Source organism: Mustela erminea, chromosome 20, assembly GCF_009829155.1.
Source record: "Mustela erminea isolate mMusErm1 chromosome 20, mMusErm1.Pri, whole genome shotgun sequence".
In the NCBI taxonomy this organism is placed as follows: Eukaryota; Metazoa; Chordata; class Mammalia; order Carnivora; family Mustelidae; genus Mustela; species Mustela erminea.
In genome coordinates this window covers 7,232,930-7,258,309 of record NC_045633.1, presented here as the reverse complement: position 1 = coordinate 7,258,309, position 25,380 = coordinate 7,232,930, and the positions used below count along the sequence as shown (strand labels likewise).

Genomic DNA, 25,380 nt, shown 5'->3' with positions numbered 1-25,380 from the left:
CAAAAATTGAAAGTAAGAACTTGAACGGGTGTTTGCACACCATTGCTCATAACAGCATTATTCATAAAATCCAAATGATAAAAAATACTCAAATGTCCCACAAATAAATGGATAAACCACATGTTGTATTATCCATACAATGATTATTATTCAGCCTAAAAAGGAATGAATTCTTATACATTCTCCAAGAGATTTGAATTAGAAAGAATTATGCTAAGTGAAATAAGTCAGACACAAAAGGATTCTGTTTTATAGGATGCACTTACAGTAGGAAAACTCAAATTAACAACAAAAAAAAAACCTAAAAAAAAACCCTCAAAGTAAAAGTGAAGCTTAAGGAAGGAATAGAAAATTACTGTTTAATGGGTACAGAATTTTAGTTTAGGATCTTAGGATAGATAGTTTTGGAAATGGATGGTGGTGATTGTTGCGAATATGCTTAATGCTGCTTGAATTGATGAAATAATATATGTAATGTTTCTTATATTTTTCACAATAAAAACTTTTAAGAGAATAATAGGGAGGAATACATTTGGAAATAAAATTAAGTATTAACTGAAAGTGTTCATATATTTTAAAAATTCAATTTAATAGAATATAAAATGAACAACAGCAGAAAAGAAAATGTATCTAGACTAGTGCTAGTTCCTTCTTCTCTTCTTCCTCTCCTTTCAGGTTTGAAGCTCTGATTAATGACCTGGAAAAGAAACAAAAAGAGCTGGGCATTGCCAACTTTGGTGCTTCAATCACTACCATGGAAGAAGTCTTCAATAAGTGAGTAATAATGACCTTTAAAAAAAACAATAACATTTTCATGTGTCTGTTGGCCATCTGGATGTCTTCTTTGCAGAAGTGTCTGTTCATGCAAAGAAATCAAAACCACAATGAGATATCACCTCACACCAGTCAGAATGGCTAAAATAAACAAGTCAGGAAATGACAGATGCTGGCGAGGATGCGGAGAAAGGGGAACCCTCCTACACTGTTGGTGGGAATGCAAGCTGGTGCAGCCACTCTGGAAAACAGCATGGAGGTTCCTCAAAATGTTGAAAATAGAACTGCCCTATGACCCAGCAATTGCACTATTGGGTATTTACCCTAAGGATACAAACGTAGTGATCCAAAGGGGCACATGCACCCGAATGTTTATAGCAGCAATGTCCACAATAGCCAAACTATGGAAAGAACCTAGATGTCCATCAACAGATGAATGGATCAAGAAGATGTGGTATATATACACAATGGAATACTATGCAGCCATCAAAAGAAATGAAATCTTGCCATTTGCGACAACATGGATGGAACTAGAGCGTATCATGCTTAGCGAAATAAGTCAAGCAGAGAAAGACAACTATCATATGATCTCCCTGATATGAGGAAGTGGTGATGCAACATGGGGGCTTAAGTAGGTAGGAGAAGAATAAATGAAACAAGTTGGGATTGGGAGGGAGACAAACCATAAGTGACTTTTAATCTCACAAAACAAACTGAGGGTTGCTGGGGGGAGGGGGTTTGGGAGAAGGGGGTGGGATTATGGACATTGGGGAGGGTATGTGCTTTGGTGAGTGCTGTGAAGTGTGTAAACCTGGTGATTCACAGACCTGTACCCCTGGGGATAGAGTATTATGCCTCCATCAGAAAGGATGAATACCCAACTTTTGTAGCAACATGGATGGGACTGGAAGAGATTATGCTGAGTGAAATAAGTCAAGCAGAGAGAGTCAATTATCATATGGTTTCACTTATTTGTGGAGCATAACAAATAGCATGGAGGACATGGGGACTTAGAGTGGAGAAGGGAGTTGGGGGAAATTGGAAGGGGAGGTGAACCATGAGAGACTATGGACTCTGAAAAACAATCTGAGGGTTTTGAAGGGACGGGGGGTGGGAGGTTGGGGTACCAGGTGGTGGGTATTATAGAGGGCACGGATTGCATGGAGCACGGGGTGTGGTGCAAAAATAATGAATACTGTTATGCTGGAAATAAAAAAAAAATTAAAAAAAAAAAAACAATAACAAATTTCCACCCTTAAAATGTCAGTTGGAGAGCAAACTCCTCCCTCTTCATATTGGAATGAAATCATCACAGTTACAGATTTTTTCAACTATGTTAGTATTTTATGTTAATGCATTTATATATATTCAGCTGAGAGTATGTAAAGATTTGGGGCTTGGGCCTTGATACATGTGTCTTTGTGGTAGATGCTTAAGAGGTAGTCAAGAAAAAGAATATCTATGTCGTCATAGGAAAAGTACTAGTTCAACTTGAAATCTATACTAGAAATTACTTAAAATCTTTAACCTAACCATGTTTTCATAATTTAATTGATGCATGATTTGTTTGGTTTCTTGCACTGTAAAAAAAAAAGTTCAAAATGAATATGTCAAGGGAGTTCAGACTGTCACTAGGCAAAATAGGCTGACTATCCTTCAAAAGATTTCACAAAATGTCCTTTTTCTGGTAAGGTTATGACAGAGCTATGTCTAAACTTCATTCTCTCAGACTCAGTGTTTTAATATTGTCCGTGTCTCAGAATTGACTTGGTGTAATTTTTTCACATGATTTAGGTTTTCAGAAAATTTTTATAAATTAATATCCCACTTTAACTTTATGATAAATAAGTTATAGTAAGCAAAATTTATAATAAGAAATTGCCTCTTGGCTATTCAAGCAAATGTTCTTTTGTCTATTCTAGGGAAGCTATATAGGGAGAAAAGTTATAGTGAGAAACTTCCTTTGTGAATACAGCTAGAACAAACTCTTTAAAGACAGAGACCAAGTCTGTTTTGTTCGCTGACAATACTTGTTGCTACAAACGGTGTCACAAAATAGATACTCAAAATAGTTCTCAGATGAATGAATGAATCAATCAATACTATTTAAAGCCATTAACTGCACAATAGGTGCTTTACTTGCCACTGGGAACTACAGTTTAAAACCATAGGCCAGCATCATGGTATCTGGGTTGTCCTTCTATTTAGGGCCTCTGCCCATATTTTTTCTTTCAAAACTTTATTTAAATTTTAATTAACATATAGCACAATATTGGTTTCTGGAATACAAACCAATACACTTACATATAACACCCAGTGCTTATAAGAAGTGCCCTCTTTAAAACCCACACCCATCTACCCTATCCCCCACCCACCTCCCTCTATCAGCCCTCAGTTTGTTCTCTATCCTTGAGTCTTTTATTGTTTATTTCCCTGCCTCTTTTTCCTTTCCCCTCCTCCTCCCAAATGTTCATTTCTTTTGTTTCTTAAATTCCACATATGAATGAAGTCATATGCTATTTGTCTTTCTCTGATTGACTTACTTTGCTTAGGATAATACACTCTAGCTCCATCCACATTGCAAATCGCAAGGTTTCATTTTTTTTGGTGGCTGGGTAATATTACATTGTGTATATATACCACATCATCTTCATCCATTCATCAGTCAAGGACATTTGGGCTCTTTCCATAGTTTGGCTATTGTTGATAATGCTGCTGTGAACATTGGGGTTCTTGTGCTCTTCTGAATCTGTATTTGTATATCTTTTGTGTAAATACCTAGTAGTACAATAGCTAGATCATAGGGTATTTCTATTTTTAATTTTTTAAGAAACCTCCATACTGTTGTCCAGAGTGACTACACCAGTTTGCATCACCACCTAAAGGAAAGAGGGTTCCCCATTTCTTCACATCACCAGCATCTCTTGTTTCCTGTATTGTTAATTTTAGCCATTTTGACAGGTGTGATGTGGTATCTCACCATGGCTTTGATTTGTATTTTACTGATGATGAGTGTTGTTGAGCATTTTTTCATGTGTCTTCCATCTGGATGTCTTTTTGGAAAAGTGTCTATTCATGTCTTCTGCCCACTTCTTGAATTGATTATTTGATTTTGGGGTGGTGAGTTTGATATGTTCTTTATAGATTTTAGATACTGACCCTTTATCAGATATGAATTTGAAAATATATTCTCCCATTCTGTAGGCTGCCTATTAGTTTTGTTGATTGTTTCCTTTGCTGTGCAGAAGCTTTTTACCTTGATGAAGTCCCAGTACTTCACTTTTGCTTTCCTTTCCATTTCTCAGCCACAGCCAAGGTCAAAAAGGTTGCCGCCTGTGTTCTCCTCTAGTATTTTGGTAGTTTCTTGTCTCCCATTTAGGTCTTTCATCCATTTTGAATTTATTTTTGTATGTGGTGTAAGAAAGTGGTCCAGTTTCATTTTTCTGCATGTGACTGTCCAGTTTTCCCATTACCATTTGTTGAAGAGACTGTCTTTTGTCCATTGGATATTCTTTCCTGCTTTGTCAAAGATTGGTTGACCATATAGTCATATGAGTCCATTTATGACTTTTCTTTACTGTTCCACTGGTCTGTATGTCTGTTTTTGTGCCAGTATCATACTGTGTTGATGACTATAGTTTTGAAATCTGGAGTTATGATGCCTCCAGTTTTGTTTTTCTTTTTCACAATTGCTTTAACTCTTTGGGCTCTTTTCCGTTTCCATACAAATTTTAGGGTTGTTTGTTCTAGCTCTCTGAGACATGCTGGTGGTATTTTGATAGAGATTGCATTAAATGTGTATATTGCTTTGGGTAGTATAGATGTTTTAACAGTGTTTATTCCTCCAATCCATGAGTGTGGAATGCTTTTCCATTTCTTTGTGTCCTCTTCAATTTCTTTCACAAGTGTTCTGTAGTTTTCAGAGAACAGATCTTTTACTTCTTTTGTTAGGCTTATTCCTAAGTATCTTATTCATTTTGGTGCAGTTGTAAACAGGAATTTCTTGTTTTCTCTTTTCCTGCCTCATTATTGGTGTATAGAAATGCAGCAGATTTCCATATGTTGACTTTATTTCCTGGACTTTATTGGATTCGTGTATTAGTTCTAGCAGTTTTTTGGTGGGGTCTTTTAGGTTTTCTGCATAGAGTATCATGATGCTAGCTGTAGGTCTTTCATATATGGCCTTTGTGATGTTGAGGTACATTCTTTCTATCCTACTTTGTTGAGGGTTTTTATCAAGAATGGATACTGTATTTTTGTCAAATGCTTTTTCTGCAACTTTTGAGAGGATCATTTGATTCTTATCCTTTCTTGTATTAATGTGTTGTAACAGGTTGATTGAATTGTGAATATTGAACCAGCCCTGCTACAAATCTGATTCATCTTCCCTTATAGGCCAAGGAATTTTTTTCCTCATGCTGCTTTCAGGATTCTTTCCTTATCTGTGTATTTGTGAATTTGACTATGATATGCCTTGGTGATGGCCATATTTTATTGAATTTAATGGGAGTTCCCTGTACTTCTTGTATTTTGAGGTCTGCCTCCTTCCCCAGATTAAGGAAGTTTTCAGCTCTAATTTTCTCAAATTAACCTTCTCCCCCTTTTTCTCACTTTTCATCTTCTGGGACACCTATGATGTGAATGTTATTCCGTTTTAATAAGTCTACCTTCATGATTCATTACCTTTGTTTCTCTCTTCTTTTAAACTTCATTTTTTCATAGTTATATCTTCTATAATACGGATTCATTCCTCTGATTCATCCATCCTTGTTGTTATGGCATCCATTTGGGTTTGTATTTTTAATTTAGGCTTGACTGGATTTTAGCTCCTTTATCTCTGTAATAAAGGATTCTCTGGTGTCTTCTATGCTTTTGAAAGTCTATCTAGTATCCTTATAATTGTTTTCTTAAAATCTATTTCAGACATCTTACTTTTATCTGTATTGATTAAATCTCTAGCCATCACATCTTCTTGGTCTTTCTTTAGGGGGGAATTCCTCCGTCTTGTCATTTTGGAGGTCCGAAAGAAAGAAAGAAAAGAAAAAATTTTTAATTAAAAAATAAATAAAAGAAACTAGGTATGTTTTGGTCTGCTAATTGAGACCGTCTTGAGAAAAAAAAAAAGAAAGAAAAAATAAAAATTAAAAAATAATTTAAGGGGCGCCTGGGTGGCTCAGTGGGTTAAGCCTCTGCCTTCGGCTCAGGTCATGATCTCAGGGCCCTGGGATCGAGCCCCGCATCGGGCTCTCTGCTCAGCAGGGAGCCTGCTTCCTCCTCTCTCTCTGCCTGCCTGTCTGCCTACATGTAATCTGTCTGTGAAATAAATAAACAAAATCTTTAAAAAATAATAATAATAATAATAATTTAAAAATACAATAAAACAAAATTTAAAAATTGTTCTTTCTGTATCCAAACAAAACAGAAAACAGACAAAAACCCAAAAGAAGGTAGATCCTGTTTCCCACAAAACTGAAGCTTTGTCACATTCTATAATCAATAGTGTTGGTGCATGGAGAGGTTTGTGCTAGTCTTCTGGGTGAAGGGGTCTGCTGCTCCAATTCTTTGGTGGATTTGTCCTAGTGGAAATGCACCAGGAGGGCTCAGCAGGGTGCAGCTTGGTATAGCAGTTCCATTGTCCACTTGGCGCTGTTTAGCAAACTGAGGTTGATCATTGCTGGTGGAAGAGGTCATAAAATGGCTTCTCCCCCCAAAATAAATAGATGGATGATAGATAGATACATAGATAGATAGATAGATAGATACATAGATAGATAGATATATGGATGATAGATAGATAAATGGCTTCGCCCAGCTTTCTTGTCTCTCCAGCAGGAAATTCTGCCCACAACTCTTCAGGAAGCCCTCAGAGATGTGCAAAGAGTCACCCTTCCTGTGTCAGATCCCTGCCTTCACCCTGTCCTTGACTGAGCTGTCCGCCTGCCAAGTGGTACAGTACTCCTGTGTTTTATCTCAGGGACTGCTCTGTTTCAAAACACCACACTTCAGAAACCCCCTCCACAAGGACGGTACTGATCCTCACAGGGAGGTCCTCCCTCCAGTACTGGCTTGTCCCAGAAAACAGTCTGGTAAATTTTAACACATAGCTAGGTTTTGCTACCTTTAACTGGTGTCTTGTTCCTTTACTGGTGAATCCCGCAGCTCAGTGGTGCCCACAGGAGACGTTGCCCATGCAGAGGCCATATCAACTCTACCAAATATACTCCAACCAGGGGAATTGCTTCTCCCTGTGCAACTCAGAGGATCCTCAGACCAGGCTGGGGCTCCACCCTGCTTTCCCTTAGGAGGACCACCAGGCACAACCCTGGCTATGGCGCTGACCTCCCAAACTTCAGACTCCATGCTGTGCTGTTTTTAAAAACTGGTGGTATTGAAGCCCTCTCCTTTTTCCCATTCACTGGTTTTGGGGAACACTTTTCTTGTGCAGTCTCCTGTGTGTTTTCAGTCTTTTCTTTTCTTTTTTTTCCTTCACTCTTTATCTCTCTCATTCTCTCCTGCTACTACCTCCCTTATCAGGGCTCCCTCCCCTGTGCAGCACCCATGGTTCTTTTCTCCCATGAATCAATTCTTCACAGTTCCTATCTTCCACCAGTTGTTTTTACTGTTTACAGAGGTGAAGCTTTGTTTTCTGAGACTTCCAATTGCTTTCTTGGGTGTCCAGAATAATTTAATATTTATCTAGCTGTGTTCAAGGGAGGGGACAAGCTTTGGGTGGTCCCCCTCTCCTCCACCATCTTAATCCTGGGCCCTCCTCATTTTTAATAGAATTACTTTGTTTCCTTGGTGTTGATTTGTTTAAGTTCTTTATATATTTTGGGTATTAAACCCTTATCAGACAAAACAAATTTGCAATTATCTTCTCCCATTCAGTAGGTTGCCTTTTTTTTTTATTGTTTCCTTTGCTGTACAGAGGTTTTTGTTTTGGTTTGTCCCAATAGTTTATTTTTACTTTGTTTCCCTTGCCAGAGGAGACATATCTAGACAAATGTTCCTAAGAGTGATGTCACAGAGATTACTGCCTGTATTTTCTTTTAGCAGTTTTACAGTTTCAGGTCTTACATTTAGGTCTTTAATGCATTTTGAGTTTATTTTTGTTTATGGTGTGAGAAAATGGTCCAGTTTCATTCTTTTACATGTAGCTGTCTAGTTTTCCCAGCACCATTATTCAAGAGACTGTCTTTTCCCCATTGTATATTCTTGCTTCCTTTGTCATAGATGAATTGACCATATGAGAGTGGGTTTATTTCTAAGCTTTCTATTCAGTTCTGTTCTATTCCATTGACCTACATGTCTGCTTTTGTGCCAGTACTGTACTGTCTTGATTACTACAGCTTTTTAGTATATCATGAAATCTAGGATTATGATACCTCCAGCTTTGTTCTTCTTTCTCAAGATTGCTTTTGCTATCTGGGGTCTCTTGTGGTTCCATACAAATTTTAGGATTATTTGTCCTAGTTTTGTGGAAAATGTCATTGGGATTTTGGTAGGGATTTCATTGAAACTGTAGGTTGCTTTGGTTAGTATTGACATTTTAATAATATTAATTCTTTCAGTCTATGAGCATGGAATACCTTTCCACTTGTTTGCATCCTCAATTTTTTTCTTTTTTAATTTTTTTATTATGTTCAATTAGCCAATATATTGTACATCTTTGGTTTTTAATGTAGTTTTAATTTATACCTTTCAGAGTACAGGTCTTTCACCTCCTTGGTTAAGTTTATTTCTAAGTATTTTATTACTTTGGGTGGGATCATAAATGGGATTATTTTCTTAATTTCTCTTTCTGCTACCTCATTATTAGTGTAAGGGATATATATAGATCTGTGATATACAGATTTCTGTATATTAATTTTGTATCCTCTGACTTTACTGAATTCATTTATCAGTTCTAATAGTTTTTTTGTGGAGTCTTTAGGGTTTGCTATATATAGTGTTAGGTTATCTGAACATAATGGAAGTTTAAGACTTCCTTACCAATTTGGATGCCTTTTATTTTTTTTGTTCTCTGACTGATGCAGCTAGAACTGCCAGTCCTATGTTGAATAAAAGTAGTGAGAATGAACTTCCTTGTCTTGTTCTTGATCTTAAAGGAAAAGCTGTCCATTTTTCACTGTTGATTATGTTAGCTCTGAGTTTTTAATAAATGGCCTTCTTGATGTTGAGCTATGTTCCCTCTAAACCCACTTTGTTAAGAGGTTTTTGTTTTTGTTTTTGTTTTTTTGGAGTTTTTTCACCCTTTTTATTTATTTATTTATTTTCAGCATAACAGTATTCATTATTTTTTCACCACACCCAGTGCTCCATGCAATCCGTGCCCTCTATAATACCCACCACCTGGTACCCCAACCTCCCACCCACCCATCAGTTCAAACCCCTCAGACTGTTTTTCAGAGTCCATAGTCTCTCATGGTTCACCTCCCCTTCCAACTTCCTACAACTCCCTTCTCCTCTCCTACTCCCCATGTCCTCCATGCTATTTGTTATACTCCACAAATAAGTGAAACCATATGATAATTGACTCTCTCTGCTTGACTTATTTCACTCAGCATAATATCTTTCAGTCCCGTCCATGTTGCTACAAAAGTTGGGTATTCATACTTTCTGATGGAGGCATAATACTCCATAGTGCATATGGACCACATCTTCCTTATCCATTCGTCCGTTGAAGGGCATCTTGGTTCTTTCCATAGTTTGGTGACCGTGGCCATTGCTGCTATAAACATTGGGGTACAGATGGCCCTTCTTTTCACTCCATCTGTATCTTTGGGGTAAATACCCAGGAGTGCAATTGCAGGGTCATAGGGAAGTTCTATTTTTAATTTCTTGAGGAATCTCCACACTGTTCTCCAAAGAGGCTGCACCAACTTGCATTCCCACCAACAGTGTAAGAGGGTTCCCCTTTCTCCACATCCCCTCCAACACATGTTGTTTCTTGTCTTGTTAATTTTGGCCATTCTAACTGGTGTAAGGTGATATCTCAATGTGGTTTTAATTTGAATCTCCCTGAGGGCTAGTGATGATGAACATTTTTTCATGTGTCTGATAGCCATTTGTATGTCTTCATTGGAGAAGTCTCTGTTCATATCTTCTGCCCATTTTTTGATATGCTTGTCTGTTTTGTGTATGTTGAGTTTGAGGAGTTCATTATAGATCCTGGATATCAACCTTTTGTCTGTACTGTCATTTGCAAACATCTTCTCCCATTCCGTGGGTTGCCTCTTTGTTTTGTTGACTGTTTCCTTTGCTGTGCAGAAGCTTTTGATTTTGATGAAGTCCCAAAAGTTTATTTTTGCTTTTGTTTCCTTTGCCTTTGGAGACATATCTTGAAAGAAGTTGCTGTGGCTGATATCAAAGAGATTACTGCCTATGTTCTCCTCTAGGATTCTGATGGATTCCTGTCTCACATTGAGGTCTTTTATCCATTTTGAGTTTATCTTTGTGTACAGTGTAAGAGAATGGTCGAGTTTCATTCTTCTACATATAGCTGCCCAGTTTTCCCAGCACCATTTATTGAAGAGACTGTCCTTTTTCCACTGTATATTTTTTCCTGCTTTGTCGAAGATTAATTGACCATAGAGTTGAGGGTCCATATCTGGGCTCTCTACTCTGTTCCACTGGTCTATGTGTCTGTTTTTATGCCAGTACCATGCTGTCTTGGTGATCACAGCTTTGTAGTAAAGCTTGAAATCAGGTAGAGTGATGCCCCCAATTTTATTTTTGTTTTTCAACATTTCCTTAGTGATTTGGGGTCTCTCCTGGTTCTATACAAATTTTTGGATTATTTGCTCCAGCTCTTTGAAGAATACCAGTGGAATTTTGATCGGAATGGCATTAAAAGTGTAGATTGCTCTAGACAGTATCAACATTTTAACAATGTTTATCCTTGCAGCCTTCCCGTTGAGATCAGGAACACGACAAGGATGCCCACTCTCGCCACTCTCGTTCAACATAGTATTAGAAGTTCTAGCAACAGCAGTCAGACAACAAAGAGAAATAAAAGGTATCCAAATTGGCAATGAAGAAGTCAAACTCTCTCTCTTCGCAGATGACTTGATTCTTTATATGGAAAACCCAAAAGACTCCACCCCCAAACTACTAGAACTCATACAGCAATTCAGCAATGTGGCAGGATACAAAGTCAATGTATAGAAATCAGTGGCTTTCTTATACACTAACAATGAAAATACAGAAAGGGAAATTAGAGAATTGATTCGATTTACTATAGCACCAAGAACCATAAGATACCTGGGAATAAACCTAACCAAAGAGGTAAAGGATCTGTATTCGAGGAACTAACGAACACTCATGAAAGAAATTGAAGAAGACACAAAAAGACGGAAGACCATTCCATGCTCTTGGATTGGAAGTATAAGGTGGTATCTTGATGTAGTTTTGATTTGAATCTACCTGATGGCTAATGGGTTTATCCAACTTATTAAATATATTTTAGGACAGCTGCAACCACAGATTTCAATTCCAGAATTATTTCTTTGCTCATTCTTCTTTGTCTTTTCTTTCCCAAATAACTCTTTCAGATATGGATCAAGGTAGACTTTGTCTTCCTCATATTTTGTCCAATGCTCTTTAGGCAAGATACTCTGCTTCATGGTCAGGTCCAGTACTCTCTTAATGTGAAACATCCTGTCATTATAAAGTTCCCAGGAAGCCTTATTAAGGCGTCTTTCATATCATCATTCTTGTATATTGTATCATCTTACATTGACACCTGTTTATTGAACCCTACAGCATTGTAAAACCATTTTTTAATATCCTCCAGCCACTGGCTTGATGCTACTATAGCAGGACTGCTCACCATTTTGACCTGAAACTGCAAGGTGCATAGATATTTACAATTGTTATATTCTCTTGTCACATGTTTCCCTTTATCATCACATAGTCCTCTTCTTTATCTTTTGCTACAGCCTATTTCAAAATCAATGATGCCTGATATAAGTACTACCATTCTGGTTTACTTTTTTCTTCCACTTACGTGTTAGATGTTTTTCTAGCCCTTCACTTTCAGTCTTTACATGTCTTTAGGTCTGAAGTGAGTCTCTTGTAGGCAGCATATAGATGTATTCAGTCACCCTTTGTCTTTTTATTGGAGCATTTACTCCATTTAACTTAAAGTAGCTATTGATGAGTATGTATTTATTGCCATTTTATTCATTTTTTAGTTGCTTTTGTACTTCTCTTCTTTCTTGTTCTTTTCCCTTATGGTTTCTTGGCTTTGTTTAGCCTTGTTTGGATTTCACTCTTTATTTTTTTTGTATATCTGTTATAGATCTTTTATTTGTAGTTATTATTGCTATTACATTCATATATAACATCTTATGTGTGTAGAAGTCGTATTAATTTGATGGTTGCATAAGTTTGAACACATTCAAAAAGCACTAAATTTTTACCCCTCCCTATGTCTTTATGTATACAATGTGCATATGTTACATTGTTATATTTTGTGTATCCCTTGGACTGATTTTTGTAGACATAATTGGTTACCACTTTTGCATTTTAAACCCCGTACTGGCTTTATAAGTGATTGATCTACTACTTTATTATATATTTGATTTTTCCTGTGAAATTTTTTCTTTTTGTCATTTTCTTCTAGTTATGGCCTTTTCTTTCCACTGAAGGAATTCCCTTTAACATTTCTCTTGTAAGGTTTATTTAGTGGTGATGAACTCTTTTATCTTTTGCTTTTATCTCTCCTTTTATTCTGAATGATAATCTTGCCAGGTAGAGTATTATTGGTTGCAGGGTTTTTTTCCTTTCAATGCTTTGAATATATCATGCCCCACCCTTCTGGCCTGCAAGTTTCTGCTAAAAAATCAGCTGATAGCCTTATGGGGTATTTCTTGTATGTAGCTGTTTTCATTTTTCTTGCTGCTTTTTTTTTTTTTTTAGAGATTTTATTTACTTATTTGACAGCCAGAGATCACAAGTACACAGAGAGGCTGGGCAGGGGTTGGGGGGAAGCAGGCTCCCCGCCGAGCAGAGAGCCCAACTTGGGGCTCGATCCCAGGACCCTGAGATCATGACCTGAGCTGAAGGCAAAGGCCCAACCCACTGAGCCACCCAGGTGACCCTTTCTTGCTGCTTTTAAAATTCTCTTTATCATGACTTTTTGTCATTTTAATTATGTTGTGTCCTGGCATAGGCCTGCTTGGGTTAATCTTGTTAGGGGATATCTGAACTTCCTCAATCCAGCTGTTTGTCTCCTCCCTTCCTTAGAAAAGTTTTTAGCTATTACTTCTTCAGTAAATTTTCTGCCTTCTCGCTCTCTCTTTCTTCTGATATGATATGAATGTAATTGTGTTTGATGATGTCACCAGAGTCCCCTTAACTTAAACTCATTTCTTATTTTATGTTTTTCTTTTAGCTGTTTGGCATGGTTGGTCTCCAGGACCCTATCTTTCATCTCACTGATTCATTTTTCTGCATCTTCTAATCTGCTATTGATTTCCTTAAGTGTATTTTTTAATTCAGTTATGGAATTTTTCAGCTCTAACTAGTTCTTTTTTTTAAAATTTTTTATTTCTTTTCAGCATAACAATATTCATTGTTTTTGCAGCACACCCAGTGCTCCATGCAATCCGTGCCCTCTATGATACCCACCACCTGGTACCCCGACCTCCCACCTGTGCCCCTTCAAAACTCTTAATCTCACTAAACAAACTGAGGGTTGCTGGGGGGAGGGGGGTTGGGAGAAGGGGGTGGTATTATGGACATTGGGGAGGGTGTGTGCTTTGGTGAGTGCTGTGAAGTGTGTAAACCTGGTGATTCACAGACCTGTACCCCTGGGGATAAAAATATATGTTTATAAAAAATTAAAAATTAAAAAAAAAACCCTCAGATTGTTTTTCAGAGTCCATAGTCTCTCATGGTTCACCTCCCCTTCCAATTTCCCTCAACTCCCTTCTCCTCTCCATCTCCCCTTGTCCTCCATGCTATTTGTTATGCTCCACAAATAAGTGAAACCATATGATAATTGACTCTCTCTGCTTGACTTATTTCACTCAGCATAATCTCTTCCAGTCCCATCCATGTTGCTACAAAAGTCGGGTATTCATCCTTCCTGATGGAGGCATAATACTCCATAGTGCATATGGACCACATCTTCCTTATCCGTTCATCCGTTGAACGGCATCTTGGTTCTTTCCACAGTTTGGCAACCGTGGCCATTGCTGCTATAAACATTGGGGTACAGATGGCCCTTCTTTTCACTCCATCTGTATCTTTGGGGTAAATACCCAGGAGTGCAATTGCAGGGTCATAGGGAAGTTCTATTTTTAATTTCTTGAGGAATCTCCACACTGTTCTCCAAAGAGGCTGCACCAACTTGCATTCCCACCAACAGTGTAAGAGGGTTCCCCTTTCTCCACATCCCCTCCAACACATGTTGTTTCCTGTCTTGCTAATTTTGGCCATTCTAACTGGTGTAAGGTGGTATCTCAGTGTGGTTTTAATTTAAATGTCCCTGATAGCTAATGGTGAATATTTTTTCATGTGTCTGTTGGCCATTTTTATGTCTTCTTTGGAAAAGTGTCTGTTCATGTCTTCTTCCCATTTTCTGACAGGATTGTTTTTTGGGTGTTGAGTTTGAGAAGTTCTTTATAAATATTGGATACCAGTCTTTTATCTGTAATGTCATTTGCAAATATCTTCTCCCATTCTGTGGGTTGCCTCTTACTTTTGGTGATTGTTTCCTTTGCTGTGCAAAGGTGATTGTTTCCTTTGCTGTGCTCTGTATCTTCGTGAAGTCCAAATAATTCATTTTTGCTTTTCTTTTCCTTGCCTTTGGAGATGGGTCTTGAAAGAAGTTGCTGTGGCTTGTGTTAAAGTGGTTACTGTCTATGTTTTCCTCTAGGATGTTGTTGGATTCCTGTCTCACATTAAGGTCTTTCATTCATTTAGAGTTTGTGTATGATATAAGAGAATGCTACAACTTCATTCTTTTGAATGTAGCTGTCCAATTTCCCCAGCACCATTTATTGAAGAGACTGTCTTTTTTTCCATTGGATATTCTTTCCTGATTTGTCAAAAGTTAGTTGACCATAGAGTTGAGGGTCGTTTCCTGGCTCTCTATTCTGTTCCGTTGATCTATGTGTCTGTTTTTGTGCTAATACCATGCTATTTTGATTATCACAGCTTTGTAATAAGCTTGAAGTCAGGGATTGTGATGCTCCTTTTTGGTTTTCTTTTCAACATTCCCTTGGTAATTTGGAGTCTTTTCTGGTTCCCTACAAATTTTAGGATTGTTTGTTCCAGCTCTGTGAAAAATGTCAATGGTATTTTGATAGGGATGGCATTGAAATTGTAGGTAGCATAGACTTTTTCACAATGTTTATTCTTTCAATCCATGAGAATGGAATATTTTTCCATCTTTTTGTATCTTCTTCAATTTCTTTCATAAATGTTCTATAGTTTCTAGAGTATAGATCCTTTACCTTTTTGGCTTGGTTTATTCCTAGGTATCTTATAGGTTTGGGAGCTATTATAATTGGAGTTGATTCCTTAATGTCCCTTTCCATAGTTATATTGTTAGTGTATAGAAAAGCAACTGATTTATTTGCATTGATTTTTCTATCCTGCCACTTTGCTAAATTGCTGTATGAGTTCTAGTATTTTGGGGATGGAGCCTTTTGGGTTTTCCACATAAAGTATTGTGTCATCTCTGTAGAGAGTCTTCTTTGCCAATTTGAATGCATTTTATTTCTTTTTGTTGTCTGATTACTGAGACCAGGACTTCTAGTACTATGTTGAACAATAGTGGTGAGAGTAGGCATCCATGTCGTGCCCCTGATCTTAAGATGATATTCGCTGTGGGTTCTTCATAGATAGTTTTTATATTGAGGAATGTTCCCTCTATCCCTATACTCTGAATATTTTTTATCAGAAAAGGATGCTCTGTTTTGTTAAATGCTTTTTCTGCATTAATTGAGAGGATCATATGGTTCTTTTCTTTTATTACTGTGTTCTATCACATTGATTGATTTACAAAAGTTGAACCACACTTGTATCCCAGGAATTATACCCTGGGATACCATACCTGGTCCTGATGGATAATCTTTTTAATGTACTGTTATATCCTATTGGCTAACATCTTGTTGAGTATTTTGGCATCCATGTTCATCAGGGATATTGGTCTATGATTGTCCTTTGTGATGGGATCTTTGCCTGGTTTTTGGATCAAGGTAATCCTGTTCTCATAGAAAGAGTTTGGAGGTTTTCCTTCTGTTTCTATTTTTTGAAATAGCTTCAGAAGAATAGGTATGATTTCTTCTTTAAATGTTTGGTAGAATTCTCCTAGGAAGCCATCTGGCCTTGGACTTTTGTTTTTTGGGAGGTTTTTGATTATTGCTTCAATTTTGTTACAGGTTATTGGTCTGTTCAGATTGTCTGTTTCTTCCAGTTCCAGTCTCAGTAGTTTATAAGTTTCTAGGAAGGCATCCACTTCTTCCAGGTTGCTTAATTTATTGGCATATAGTTGCTGTTAATAATTTATAATTATTGTTTCTATTTCTTTGATGTTAGTCTTGATCTCTCCCTTTTCATTCATGATTTTATTAATTTGGCTCCTTTCTCCTTTCTTTTGGATAAGTCCAGCCAGAGACTTGTTGATTTTATTAATTCTTTCAGAGAACCAGCTTCTAGTTTTGTTGATCTGCTCTACTGTTTTTCTGGTTTCTATTTCACTGATCTCTAATCTTTATTATTTCTCTTCTCCTGCTTGGTTTAGGTTTTATTTCCTGCTGTTTCTCCAGCACCTTTAGGTGTAAGGTTAGCTTGCGCATTTGGGATTTTTCTACTATTTTGAGAGAGGCTTGGATGGTTATGTATTTTCCCCAAACAGCTGCCTTTGCAGTATCCCATAGGTTTTGGACTGATGCATTTTCATTCTCCTTGATTTCCATGAACTGTTTAAGTTCTTTAATTTTCTCGTTGACCCAATCATTCTTTAGCAGGATGGTCTTTAACTTCCAAGTGTTTCAGTTCCTTCCAAATTTTTTCTTGTGATTGTGTTCCAGTTTCACAACATTGTTGTCTGATGACATGCAGGAAATAATCTTAATCTTTTTTGATATCGGTTGAGACCCAGTTTTTGGTCTGTTCTGGAGAAAGTTACTTGTGCACGTGAGAAGAATGAGTATTCTGTTTTTTTAGAGTGGAATGTTCTGTATATAGCTATGAAGCCCATCTGGTCCAATGTGCCATTCAAAGCTCTTGTTTCTTTGTTGTTCTTCTGCTTAGTTGATCTGTCCATTACTGAAAGTGGAGTGTTGAGGTCTCCTGCTATTAATGTGTCATTATCAATATGATTCTTAATTATGGTTAGCAGTTGGCTTATGTAGTTGTCTGCGGCCATGTTGGGGGCATAGATATTTACAATTGTTAGATTTTCTTGTTGGATAGATCCTTTAAATATGATATAGTGTTCCTCTACATCTTTTACTACAGTCTTTGGTTTAAAATCTAATTTGTCTGAGATGAGAATTGCTACCCCAACTTTCTTTTGAGGTCTGTTAGCATGATAAATGGTTCTCCATCCCCTTACTTTCAATCTGGAGGTGTCTTCAGGTTCAAAATGAGTCTCTTGTAGACAGCAAAAGGATGGGTCCTATCTTTTTATCAATATGCAATCCTGTGCCATTTCATGGGAGAATTTAGGCTGTTTGCATTGAGGGTAACTCTTGAAAGATATGAATTTAGTGCCATCATATTTATTGCCTGTGAATTCCCTGTTCTATAGATTGTCTCTGTAAATTTCTGGACCATGTTACTCCTGGCATCTTTCTTCTTTATAGAATTCCCCTTAAAAATTTTTGCAGGCCTGGGGCACCTGGGTGGCTCAGTGGGTTAAAACCTCTGCCTTTGGCTCACGTCATGATCCCAGGGTCCTGGGATCGAGCCCTGCATTGGGCTCTCTGCTCAGTAGGGAGCCTGCTTCCTCCTCTCTCTCTGCCTGCCTCTCCGCCTACTTGTGATCTCTGTCAAATAAATAAATAAAATCCTAAAAAAAAAAAAATTCTTGCAGGCCTGACTTGGCGGGCACATGTTCTTTCAATTTCTGCTGGTCCTAGAAACTCTGTCTCTCCATCCATTCTGAATGACAGCCTTGCTGGATAAAGTATCCTTGACTGCATGTTTGTCTCATTTAATACCCTCAATATGTCTTGCCAGCCCTTTCTGGCTTGCCAGGTCTCTATGGATAAGCGTGACATATTCTGATGTTCCTCCCTACATATTTAAGAAATATCTTCCCCATAGATGCTCTCAGGATGGCTTCTTTGATTCTAAGATTTACAAGTTTTACTATTTCATGCCAGGATGTTAGTCTGTTCTTACTAATCTTAGGAGGGGTCCTGTCTGCCTCTAAGACATGAACGCTTGTTTCCTTCCCCAGACTAGAGAAGTTCTCAGCTGTGATTTGCTCAAATATGCCTTCTAGTACTCTCTTTGTCTCCACCCCCTCAAGGATCCTAATAATTGTGATGTTGGATCATGGCAATGATCATGGCATCATTGATCTCTCTCAGTCTGATCTCATGGGCTTCTAGCTGTTTATCCCATCCCTATCATATTCAGCTTCCTTCCTTTCTATCAGTTTATCTTCTAGATCACTGATTCATTCTACTGCCTCATTTATCCTGGCTGTTAAGGTATCCAGTTTAGATACTGATGAGTATCTAAAGTACTATCTAAAGTACTGATGAGTACCTAGATGAGTTGACCAATCTCATTCATAGCATTTTTAATTTTAGCCTGATTAGATCTCATTTCTGTCCTCAGAGATTCTATATTGTCACTGATGGTTTTTTCAAGCCTAGCTATTGACTTCATAATTGCTACCCTGAAGTCTGTCTGTAACATCTTGCTTATCTCCATATCCATTAGGTCTGTGGCAGAGGCCATTGTCTCTGGTTCTTTTCTTTGTTGGGAGTTCCTCCTCCTAGTCATTCTGTTGAGGGATGGTTGAGGGAATGTACTGAGTCCAAAATATCAACCATAGCCCAAGCAAGTTGCACCCTAGGAAAACCCAAACTGGTCCACCACTGAAAAGATAAAGCCAAAATGAAACACAAGAATAATATTTATAAAATTATTTTTAATTAGAAAAAAATAAAAATTTTTAAAAAGAGGGGGTGTGAGAAGAGTGGGCTATAATCTCAGTGTGGACAAAGTAGGGTGTTTCATTTGTTCCTGGGTATATTTTGTTCTGTTTGTTAGAGGACACTTCTTCCCAAAATTATAAGGAAAGTAAAACTTGTATGTATATAAAGGTAATATTGAATAGAGAAAAAAGGACTATATTGAAGCATATATCTATTTAAAAAGTATGAAAAAGTACAAGTTTAAAAAAGCTATTATGAAATATATATTAAACACATAGTTGAAATGAGAAAAAGGTAAAAAGAAAAAACAGAAGAAACATAAGGGAAAAAAGAAAAAGAGAGCTGTATCTGAAAAATAAACAAGCCCTGAGACAATGACTGTAACTCAATATACTATTTTCCCCTGATGTTGGGATTTCACAGTTTTATGGGGACCCTAGGGTTATTGTCCTCTTATTCTTCCAGTGTGTCTTCTAGGGGAGGGGACTGCCACACTGTTTCTGCTTGGGCAGAGTTGCCCTGCCCCCTGTTAGGGGGCTGGTCTCAATAGAAACCGGTTTTTTTAGGTTTTGTTCTCTGGTGGCTTTTCTTGCCTCTTCTGAGGGTCAAAGCAAAAGCTGCACCCAGACCCCTGTCCCAGAGCAGAGAAATTGCAGTCTATTTTCTTCACTAAACCCTCCAGAACACAGTCTCTGTTTCTGTATGCACCTCCGAAAACCACAGCCACCCTGGTGCATACCTACAACAACTCTCTAGGGGCTCAACCCAGGGATTGGTGTGTGTCCCTGCCCTTGGTACTTTTAAAACCACAAGTGGCCCCAGGCTCATGGGGGCTTGCATGTGTGCACCCACATGTCCTTGACTAGGATTCTGTCTAGGGCACTGCTCTACTTTCCCTGCCACTACTGCTCTGCAAATTTTTGCCTCCTCCAGGCACAGGACACTTTTGCCCTCTGGAGTTATATCACTTTTCAGGTGCCAGCTTATGGAGGCTCCCTCCCCCTTCTGTTTTTCTTCCACTATCTATCCCACAGACTTATGACTCAGCCTTTCCTACTCGAGACAGGTGGTGTTTTTCTGTTTGTAGAGATCCAGATATATAGTCTTACATTTCAGGCTGATTTCTTGGGTATACAGAATGGTTTAGTAGATATCCAGCTAAATTCAAGGGACCAGTTGAACAAGACTCCCTATTCCTCTGCTATCTTGCCTCTTCTCTCATTTGTTTATTTTTTTAAAGATGTTATTTATTTATTTGACAGAGAGAGAGAGATCACGAGTAGGCAGAGAGGCAGACAGAGAGAGGAGGGGAAGCAGAGAGCCCGATATGGGACCCAGTCTCAGGACCTTGAGATCATGATCTGAGCCAAAGTTAGAGGCTTAACCCACTGAGCCACCCAGGTGCCTCTCATCTGTTTATTTTTTAATCTGACTCTGTGTGTGTGTGTGCGTGCATATTGAGTTATGTAAGTTCTTTATGTATTTTCCATATAAAGACTTAATAGATTTGTCATTTACAATTCTTTTCCCATTCACTAGGTTGCCTTTTTGTTGTGTTGATGGCTTCCTTTGCTGTGCAGAAGCTTTTTATTTTTGTTTAGTACCAACAATTTATTTTTGGTTTTGTTTTCCTGGCCTCAGGAGATATATCCACAATTATGTTCTAAGACCAATGTCCAAGTGATGACTGCCTGTTTTATTTTATGGCTTCAGGTCTCAAATTTAGGTCTTTAATCCATTTTGAGTTTATTTTTGTGTATGGTGTAAGAAACTGGTCCAGTTGCGTTCTTTGTATGTAGCTATCTAGTTTTCCTGACACCATTTATTGAAAAGACAGAATATATTGTATATTCCTGTCTCCTTTGTTGAAGTTTAATTAACCAGATAAGTGTATGTTTATTTCTGGGCCCTCTGGAGGACATTAGGCTAAGTGAAGTAAGCCAAACAGAAAGATGAAAACTGCATGATCTCACTTCTGTGTGGAGTCTTAAAAAAGTTGAACAAAGAATAGAATGGTGGTTCCTAGGTGCAAGGAGGAGGGAAAGTGAGAAAAGTTTGTTAAAGGGTACAAACGTTCAGTTATGAGTAAGTTTTGGAGACCTACTGGTCATCACAAGTACTGCATGGTGACTATACTTAATAATACTTAGTAAATTTGAAATTTGATGAAAGAGTAAATCTCAAGTGTTCCTACCACAAAAAAAGTTACTATGTGCAACGATGGATATGTTAATTTGCTTGATTATGGTAATCATTTTATAATATATACATATAACAAAGTATTGTGTTCTATACCTTAAGCATATAATTTTTATTTCTCAATCATACTTCAAAAAGCTGGGGTAAAATCTGGAAAGTAAGAAGATAAAAAAGAAAACAAATGGATTAAGCATAATCCATTTGCCACTTTTAAGAGAGTGTATATTTGTCCCTTTTTATAAAAGTACTATCTCTAGGTCATAGGAATATTTTGCCTTACACTTATTTATAATCTCTAATGTTTTCCCAATGGAAATTTATTACCAATAAATAAAATATAAAAAGAAAACTTAAGAAAGATGAAAGAAAAAATATTTAATGATTATATTTTAAAAGTACAATAGTCCTCAGACTTTTAGTATCAGTCAAAAAATATGCTACAAGAATATCTTAAAGCAGGTTTTAAAATATGTATTTAATGCACAGTTTTTTTAAGGTATAGAAGTCTTATCGATCTGCTCATGGCTTTTGGTAGTTATAGTTGAGAATTTATTAATGTTCTTTTTCATACAAATGCTAACAGGGAGGTATTAAAAAAAAAAAGATTTTGATAATTCTGTAGTTTAGATGATATACCTGGGGCACCTGGGTGGCTCAGTAGGTTAAGCATCTGCCTTCAGCTCAGGTCATGATCCCAGGGTCCTAGGATTGAGTCATACATTGGGCTCTCCTTGCCTGCTTCTCCTTCTGCCCCTTCTCCTGTTTGTGTGTGCGCTCTCTCTCTCTCACACACACACAGACACACAAAGACACCCACAAATAAATAAAAATCTTTCTTAAAAAGAAAAAGAAAAAATACACCTTTCAAATCATATATTTTCTACTAAGGGTTTTACCACTTTGACCAAGGTAATTAATCTTTCCTGTCTCTCAATATACTGTGATATACTGTTTCGTTCATTTTTTTTTTTAGAATTTTTCTCCTTAGATTATGATTATTCCTTTATAGCTCTTCACCTCTTTCAAGTATCCATACACAAAGAGCCAGTTTTAGACATAGGCAGTAGTAGGAAATGTAGGGACTTTAAAAAAAAAATAAAAAACCACCACCGACCCTGCTATTATATAAATGTCTCCATCATTTCACAAAACAAAGAACATTTAACCCCCAAAGGAGAGTTATTATCTTTGACTAGAGGTAAGTTTTAAATTAAATAAGTTCAGCTTATGAAATATACAATATTGTAATTGCTTTTCTCATGTTGTCTCAGAATGATATAAACTTTGCTGTGGAATTTCAGCAGCCCTCTGGTTTATTGGTTTATCATACTGCCTCTATACAATACACATTACAATCAGTGAGAAAGATCAAGGAGTCTTCCAAATTTGGAACCTTGTTTGACTTTCCCTAAATAAAATAGATTGAGACTATAGTCAAAATGAAATGTTTTGTGCTTTTTGTTGTCTATGTGTGTTTGTAGGGTCAATAACCTGGCAGGTTCCCATATGGATATTCAGGATACCCATGCTACTTCCTTAAAGGGCCAAAAAAAAGGACAAGACATGAAGTGGAATATGAATATATCCAGATATCATGAGAGAGCTGTTTTTTCTAGATTGAATGAAATTGCTGCTATTAAATTTAATACTGGGGTGAGCAAATTCACTAAGAATGTAAACCTAGTATGTTTGGCTTGGGTATAATATATGTAATTTTTTAAATATTTGAACTTAAAAGGTATTTGGAGTTTAGACTTGGAACATCAAGCCAGATAGAAACCCCCAATAATTTCCTGATGCAGGAGAAATGGGTTCTGGATAAAGATCACAGATGCTACTTTCACCATTAATTCTCAGAATCACTTTGAAAAGTTCTCTTTTATTTCCCTTTAAAGATTTTTATTTATTTATTTGACAGACAGAGATCAAAAAGGGGCAGAGAAGCAAGACTGAGAGAGAGAAGGGGAAGCAGGCTCCCTGCCTAGGAGGGAGCCTGGTGCGGGGCTCAATCACAGGACTCTGAGATCATGACCCGAGCCAAAGGCAGACATTTAACCCACTGAGCCACCCAGGCGCCCCTCATTTTATTTTCTTATAAATTTCCCCTTTGTTCAGTTCTAAGACAAGACCCAAAATTATGACTGTTACAATCAGAAGATATTGGTTGAGTGGATTAAGGGCATTTTTTCATGATGAACCATAGTTTGTATATCAAATCTTAACAAAGTATAGTAGTTACATACAAGTTTCATGGGTATATTTGCCTTTAAAACTGACAAATAGATTATGGTTTAATATCAAATAAAAGAAATACAATTTTGTTTTTCTGATCGGAAAGACTACAAGTATATTAATGAATAAAATAAACTTGATAAGGTTTTCAATGTAGTTAGATAAGAAACTAGATATGAATCCTTTCCCTTAATACTGTACACAAATAAAATTTTATACTATCTTATTTATTTTCTTGGGCTAAAGGATAAATTTGTATTATATGTGTATATCTAGTGTGATAAAATTTGGAGCATTTATATTAATGGGTTTCACTATGAATTTCCTACTTGGGTCACTACCCATTGTAATGATATGTTTCTCTCCTCTTTTTAGTTTTCACTTTACTGCCAGCAATTTTATTCCATGTTTATAAAGAGAGCACTATTCACTTGGCGCAATTGGAAGTTGATGTTGCTACAGATATTAGTAATTTTGGTTTTTACTACATATCTCTTAAGAACTGCATACCCGCATTATGACCTTCCCACAAGAGAACTGGACTTGAGTCAATATGGTCAAACAATTGTGCCTTACTCAGTTTCAGGGAATTCTGATTTGGCTCTGAATTTCATAAATAACCTTAAGATTTTTCTAAAACGTAACAATCAAGAACTTTGGGAAGTGCAAGGTAAGACCCATAGGGGAAAAAAAAGAGACTGCTGCTATATGAAGATCCATTTGTATTGCTTAGAAAGAAGGGACTTAATTATGCTATTTTGCTACCCATTTCTTTCTTTTCCTACTAATTACAAGTATCTTAGAGGCAGCTAAATCAGAAGCAAGAAACAAAAAAGTATACTTCAAGACAACTGGCCATAAAAGTTAATAACTAATGGAGACATTTGGCTCTAGGTTGTCTTTCAGCTAATTGCATCATCTTTCAGTGGATGAGTTAAAGAGCCACAATACTGTGAGAAATTTAGCACACAATTTTTATTCTGATCAAGATACAAAAATGTTTCTCTAGGCTCTCAAAGTGAAATGATTCCATGATCTGAAGTTTGCCCTTCTGTATACTATGTTCATTTTTTAAAAACAAGGGGTAGAATACTTAATAGATTGTCTCCTCAGAACTAATTTTTAAAGAGTAGTGTAAATAGTTATATTTAATTTTTTCAATGCTTAGCTTTGGTAAAAACCATACTAAACACTTTCTCTGCATTATCTTTCTTAGTGATAAAAGCAAGCCCTTTATGTAGCTTATTTGTATCTATTCCTTTGTAGAAAATTACCCAAAAATCTAGTGAATGGAAATTTTGACTCTTTTGGTATGATGGAATGAACTCCTTCTCTCACAAAAGCAACAAAGATACTTCAAAAACAGTTTTATAAATCAGCCAATTAAGAACACTGGAAATTAACCAAAACACAGAACAAACTAAAATGTGTCTATTCTAAAAACAAAAAACAAACAAATAAGAAACAACAAGAACAACAAAAAAACTACCAAACCTCTTTAAAAAGAGTAAGGTCTGTGGCATTTCAACTTAGAACTATTTCTATCACTCTCCTTCCTCAACTCAATGAAATGGTAACCACGAAAAGCCTTGAGGTTGATTGAAAGAGCTGATCTATTTAGAGTGGTGTTAAAAGCCCCATCTCTAGAGCACTGTCAGTAATTTAATTAAAATAAGAAGTCCTGAAAAAAACTCCATTCCCAGGGAATTGTTGCTCTTGGATTTGAATCAGGGCTCAGCTTTTTTGGAAAAATCCCTATCCACAGAGCATTAATAAAAACAGTAACAATCTGCTGGTAAGATCATCACAGTTGGCTAAGGTTGTGATTTTAGTTGAGCAACAAGAGCCTGGCCAAAAATTAACTTTGAAGGAATCCCTGGAGAGCTAGAGAACCAAAATGAACTTTAAAAGTTCTGATATTCCTGAGGATATAGAAGGCTCAGAATAGTACTGTGTATGACCAGAAATGACCTAGGGAAGAAGACTCCAGTCAGAAAACTCTAATTTGATGTTGAGACCTGGTCAAACAAGAAGTAAAAGTTGA

At 37.0% G+C, this 25,380-nt stretch overlaps 1 protein-coding gene and 1 pseudogene across 6 annotated transcripts in view; one reads left to right on the top strand and one right to left on the bottom strand.

Annotated features, from left to right (window-relative positions):
- LOC116581350 (ATP-binding cassette sub-family A member 3-like) overlaps positions 1–25,380 on the top strand; it is a 183,551-nt gene that overhangs the window by 88,555 nt on the left and 69,616 nt on the right. For all 6 annotated transcript variants that reach the window (XM_032328503.1, XM_032328504.1, XM_032328502.1 and 3 more), the window contains 3 exons: positions 676–774; positions 22,586–22,757; positions 23,712–24,006. In XM_032328503.1, coding sequence (XP_032184394.1) covers positions 676–774; positions 22,586–22,757; positions 23,712–24,006 — 566 coding nt within the window. The remainder of the gene's footprint in view (positions 1–675; positions 775–22,585; positions 22,758–23,711; positions 24,007–25,380) is intronic.
- LOC116581352 lies at positions 11,275–11,608 on the bottom strand (annotated as a pseudogene).